A 5,770-nucleotide genomic window follows, 5' to 3' on the forward strand; every position below is an offset into this window, starting at 1 on the left:
AAAGGCTACTGGCCCGTGCTGAGAAGAAAGCTGCTGGCAAAGGGGACATCCCAACTAAGAGACCACCCGACCTCCAAGCAGGAGTCAATACAGTCACTACTTAGGTGGAGAATAAGAAGGCTCAACTGGTGGTGATTGCCCATGACGCAGACCCGATTGAGCTGGTGGTTTTCCAGCCTGCCCTGTGTCGAACGATGGGGGTGCCCTACTGTATCATCAAGGGAAAGGCTAGGCTGGGGCACCTGGTCCACAGGAAGACCTGCACCACTGTTGCCTTCACACAGGTTAACTCGGAAGACAAGGGTGCTCTGGCTAAGCTGGTGGAAGCAATTAGGACCAATTAATAATGACAGATATGACGAGATCCATCGCCATTGAGGAGGCAACATCCTGGGTCCTAAGTCTGTGGCTCGAATTGCCAAGCTGGAAAAGGCAAAGACTAAAGAACTGGCCACTAAATTGGGTTAAATGTACACTAAGTTTTCTGTACATAAATATAATTACAAAGTTAAAAAAAAGAAGTAACTAGCTATGAATTAAACATTATAGATCCCTTAGGGTTAGACAAATAAGCAGGAGATTATTAATTTCATGATTTTAGCATTCAGCAAGAAAAGACATATAACTAAAGCAAAGTCTAGGAGATGTGGGGAGGGGTGGGCAACAAACAGACTGGAGAACTATTTCTCTCTTATAGAGACTAAAGACAATGTAAACACTGGCTTGGATAATCATGTATAAAAATGAGATTTGTAGGTTAAACATAGATAGTAGAAGACCAAAAATGATTTGAAACCAGAAATGCCAATAATTAGCTAATCAAAAGCTGTCCTACGACAAGGCAACCCAGAGGACAGCTCTACAGGGATGGCATAAACACATGAGCATGGCCTGGCACAGTCTTGTGTATATGTGTGTGATAGAAGGTAACTGATCTCTTACAGGAGATGGGGACCCAACTGATGGTGAGTATGGCTCTACCAGGAACCACCACAAGCAGCCTGACAGCTGGTACCTGGCTAGTGCTCTGAAGAAGAGGCAAAACAAACAAAACAAAACAACAACAACAACAACAACACAGGACTAGTGAAGGAAGAAAACCTGATGGACAAACATCAAATAAGATAGAGTAGTCAACAGCATTTGAAGCTACCAAAAAAACAAAATCAGAAAATAAGAAAGGAAGAAAGAAAGAAAGAAAGAAAGAAGGAAAGAAAGTGTCCTTTGGATTTGACAAGAAATCCTTCCTCACAGTGCTGGCAAAGAGCCATTTAGTTCTTCAGGACACCAAGCAAGTGAAAATTTCAAGTAACTACTCTCTCTAAAAGAAACAAAGAGGCAAATATATTGGAACACAGAATCCAGTGGTGGTTTTAATTAAAGAAGGACATTTATCAGTGGAAAGGCACACAGCTAAGAGAGGGACCATTTATAGATGACGCAGGAAAGGGCCATTTTGTGCGGCAATATCTAACAGGAAAAGCAGAAATGGGTAGAGGGCAAAGGGTGTTCCCAGATTTTCCCAGTACTTCAGAAAGCCTTCTGGAAAGCACAGCTAAGTACAAGGCCGGGTTTCTTTATTTTTGCCAAGCATTATGCCAACCCTGGGGGTTAGCACTGGTTATTGAAGGTGGATCAGAAATTCTAATTTGCTGTTGATGACATCATAGAATGTGTCTAGAATGTGATTGGCAGGACATATATTGTTAGCCCAGTTATCTGGTTGTTGCCATATCTGATTCAATTCTGCCAGCATGTGATCAGCCTCAGATCAGAAGAGCCAAAATTAAGCGACCATTTGCAGGGAACAGTGTCTAAGTGTTTGTACACTTATTTAACTTTATTGCTTATTTGCATTATATCTATGACAGTGATGTATGTGATTTCATTTAAGCGACAAGAATCTTTCATGATATGACGTTTGTGGCTGGAAACATAATTTAAAAAAAATCCTTCTGTAAGGCAAATGGGAATGACTCGACAGGATCTGAAAGTCCCTTCTCTCTAACATTCTAGAATGTTGAGAGGGGCCTAGAAGCACATGCTTGGGGAAGGCTAAAAGTTGTAGACAACACTTGCAAACACCTCCGACTCAACAGTGATGCTGTTCTAACCACAACATCAATAGCCATTCCGGTCAGCAAAGCATCTCAAGCCCAGTGGGAATAACAATGTTTTTCAAAGTTCACACAGAGTGCTGGGTCTATTGATAATCAGAAAACATTAACCAAGTTTTAAGGGTTGCCCGCAGGCAACCAATCTGCTACCCTGGCCAGCCCTAAGGTCAACAAAGCTATTGTGTAAACATAAAGGAGAATGGGGCTCTTATACTGCCTTCCATACTAACTTAGGCCTCTGCCAGGTACTTTATACTCTTCACTGGATGCATCTACACCCACGGCAACTGGACAAACAGAACATTAGGGCAGTTGAATAGTAAAGGGTGAACGTGGGCCATACTCTTGGGTTGAGTGTTCGGATTTATAGTCACCCCGGCACCTGGCCAGCATCTTAGGTGCAGAGGAACTTGCCAGATAGGTCGTGGGTGGCCTCCCTTTGAGCCCCCACGACCATGGGAGAGCACAGAGTAGAAAGTTCAGAAAGGGCGTGATAGGGAAGCAGGGAGTGTACTTTCTTCCTTCCGGGACAAAAGTTCTATTGCCCCAACCTACGCTCAGGTAGCTGCCAGTCCACTTGGACATAGATAGCCCCAGAGCTGGCATCTGGGCCGGGCTGCAGGCCCTGGCCCTCTCCCGCACAGTCCCCATGCCTGTGCAGCCGTCGCCGCCGTCTGCTGCAGCCTGTGACCCGGTGACCCCGGAGGCCCGTCTGGGCCCGGTGACCCCGGAGCCCCGGGCATCCGGACCCCCGTCACAGGCGCAGCCGCTATTAAGGCAGGAGGCTACCAGGGAGGAGGAAGGGGAGGAGACAGGCGGCCAGGGCGCCTGGGGCACCGGCACGGCGGAGCAACGGCGGCGGGGTTGGGGGGAGGCCGACGAGGGCACGGGGAAAGCCGGCGGCACCGAGGCCGCAGGCTCGGGCCCCTCGGCCGCCGGGACGGGTGACGGGCAAGGGAGCCGGCGGCTGCTTCTCGGCTGGCTACTGCGCCGGCCGCCCCAGTGCTGCCCCTGCGCGGCGCCCCTTCCCCGCTCCGCCGCGCACTGTTGTCATGGAGGAACCAAGATGGCGGCTCTGGCCTACAACCTGGGCAAGCGGGAGATCAACCACTACTTCAGCGTGAGGAGCGCCAAGGTGCTGGCGCTGGTGGCCGTGCTGCTGCTCGCAGCGTGCCACCTCGCGTCCCGCCGTTACCGAGGTGAGCGGGCCCTCCCCCTGCCCGGGCCGGCCGGGGGAGGCGGCGCCGCGGCCCCGAGCGCGGGAGGCCGGCCCCCGCCGCAGCACGCCCACGCGCCCGTGGCCTCCGCGGCCCCGCGGCGCCCCACGTGCCCGGACAGACCCCAGCGGGCCTGGCGGTGGGGCCCTCAGCCCCCCCCCCCCCCCCCCCCCCCCCCCCCCCCCCCCCCCCCCCCCCGGCCTCCCGCCCTCCAGTCCACCTCTTTCTGGAGCAGGGCTCTGGAGCCGCGCCCGGCCCTTGCTCCCATGCATGAGGTCGGACCCAAGGCCCCCGCGGCACCGCCTCCAGGACGCTGGGGTCGCCCACTGTGCGCCCAAGGGGTCTGCCTCCTGCCCTGCCACTTCAGGGCCCCACGGTTGGACAGCGGCTTGGGCCGCCCTGTTAGCCTTTGCCAAAAGGGTCACTCTGGCTAAAGATGCCCATGGCCCACCTCCCTCCCGTTGGAGGAGGTGCCACCAGCCTTTCAAACACTTTCCAAGAGTTTGGGTTGCACAGTTTTGTTTGTTTTGTTTTTACAAATAAAGGCACTGAGGCAAGGTTTTTGTTTTTGTTTGTTTCTTAAAGTAGTTAAGGAGTTGACAAGAGTAGGCGTGAGCAAGCGAAGTGAATAGTAAGCCTTTTGAAAGCTGGCCTTCAATATGGGTTTACATACTGGTGGAAAGCTGGAGAGGAACCATGACCTCTTCTCAGAAGGAATTATCCTTCAGTTATCAAGGGATATTTGCTTGTCTTTTTGATTGATTTTTTTTTCCCTCTTACGAAAAGTGCCACCAGGACAGTCACTGACAGTAGGAGGGAAATTATAATGATAGGATCTTTTGTTTTTGACCTTTGGTATCATCAAAGTCATTGTATGGACAGCTCTTGGTGACTGTGAGATAATTAGACAAATGTGATAGCCACGTGCACATTAGCACTGGGCCCATTTATACTCTACAACCCAGTCACTAGAATCTGAGCTGTCTTCCCATTTCACATGATCTCTCAAAGTGGAGGCCATTTTGGTCAAACTCGATGCTTTGTTTCTGCCTACTGTTGAGTTTTCCAGATCTTATACTTTAGTATCATAACTGTATCTTTCAAATATATTATCTTACAGATTACTTAATTGAACTAAAAAGATAGAGTCCTTATATCCTTGTGGCTAATTCTGCAGTCCTCTACAGATTCATAGTAGTTGACCTATCAGAGCCTTTGCTTCTATAGCTGCCATCCAGAAAGCCTACATTTTCATATATACAAACAGTACTGATGCACTGACTTTTGACAACTCAGAGAATGTGTTTCTTTTAAATGTGGTTAGTCTTTTTATGCTAGTTTGATATGAGATGACTGTCATCTAACTCAACTTTATGTTTGTGATGTGAATGGAGCTAAAGTTTATAACTACAATGCTGTTGTCCCAATGTGCACATCTGCCCTGCCTACTTGTCTTTTTATTGTGCTTGTTGTCGTTGGCTAAGTTTGGAATACTAATTTTTAAATTTGGATTATATTTTGCATCTTACCAAATATCTGTCATCATGGGGGCGGGGAGGGTATGAGAATAGAATGTCAGATGGGGCCTTATGAGTCAGTGTGGCAGTCTCGAGTTGTAAAGCCTCCTCCAGAAGGGAGTCATCAATTTCCAAAGGTACTTCTGTGCCTTGAGTGTGAAGCAATATACCTGCCATGTGTACTTGCCCAGACTGAATATCAGGAACTTGAACCAGAGTCTGTGCAGGGAAAACTAAACATCTTACCAGGAACACTTTAGCCCTGGCACTGTCACACCATGTCAGGTACAGTGCTTTTCACAGATGAAACATGCACTTGAATCACATAGAAGTATTTGGAACAAGAATGGACTTTCTGTCTTAGATGAACAGTGGAAAGTACACTAAATGTCAGGAACTTGGGTGTGTATGAACATGCATCAAGAATACACATACACACACACACACATACACACACACACACCTCTTGCTTTGAAAATTACTCAACTTTCAAGAATTATACATTTTAGAAAGTAAAGCTTCCCAAAACCATGTGTTAAATTGAGCACTTACTGTATACAGGCAGTGTTTAGGTGCTTTTTATACTTCATTCCATCTTTAGAGCCTTTGTGAGGTACAGTTTTTCATCTCCCCCCAACCCTTTAACATTTCTGTAATCAAGAAGAGTCTTTAAAACTTTGATTGCATGTCAAAGTTTAATTGGTAACATTATTTTCCTGCTATGAAAAAATAATGATGTGTCTTAGATTCAGTGAATTAGAGAATTATTTACATTTTAAAGATGAAGCCAGAAAGGTTAAGCAAATTGCCTGAGAATATACAGCTAGTCAGTGGCTGAGCTATGATTTAGCACCAGTCAGCATGCCTCGTGCCATTACGTTATAGCCTGCCTTTCTTTTTTTTTTTTTTTTTTTTTTTT

General features: G+C 47.6%; 1 protein-coding gene across 1 annotated transcript in view; it reads left to right on the forward strand.

The window, feature by feature from the left end:
- Positions 1-2,719: 2,719 nt before the first annotated feature.
- Casd1 (CAS1 domain containing 1) overlaps positions 2,720-5,770 on the forward strand; it is a 45,545-nt gene continuing 42,494 nt past the window's right edge. Inside the window, exon 1 of the mRNA XM_031381114.1 lies at positions 2,720-3,316. Within this exon, the coding sequence (XP_031236974.1) occupies positions 2,767-3,316 (550 nt within the window). The 5' untranslated portion in view covers positions 2,720-2,766. The remainder of the gene's footprint in view (positions 3,317-5,770) is intronic.

This window comes from Mastomys coucha, unplaced genomic scaffold (assembly GCF_008632895.1).
Source record: "Mastomys coucha isolate ucsf_1 unplaced genomic scaffold, UCSF_Mcou_1 pScaffold20, whole genome shotgun sequence".
Taxonomy (NCBI): Eukaryota; Metazoa; Chordata; class Mammalia; order Rodentia; family Muridae; genus Mastomys; species Mastomys coucha.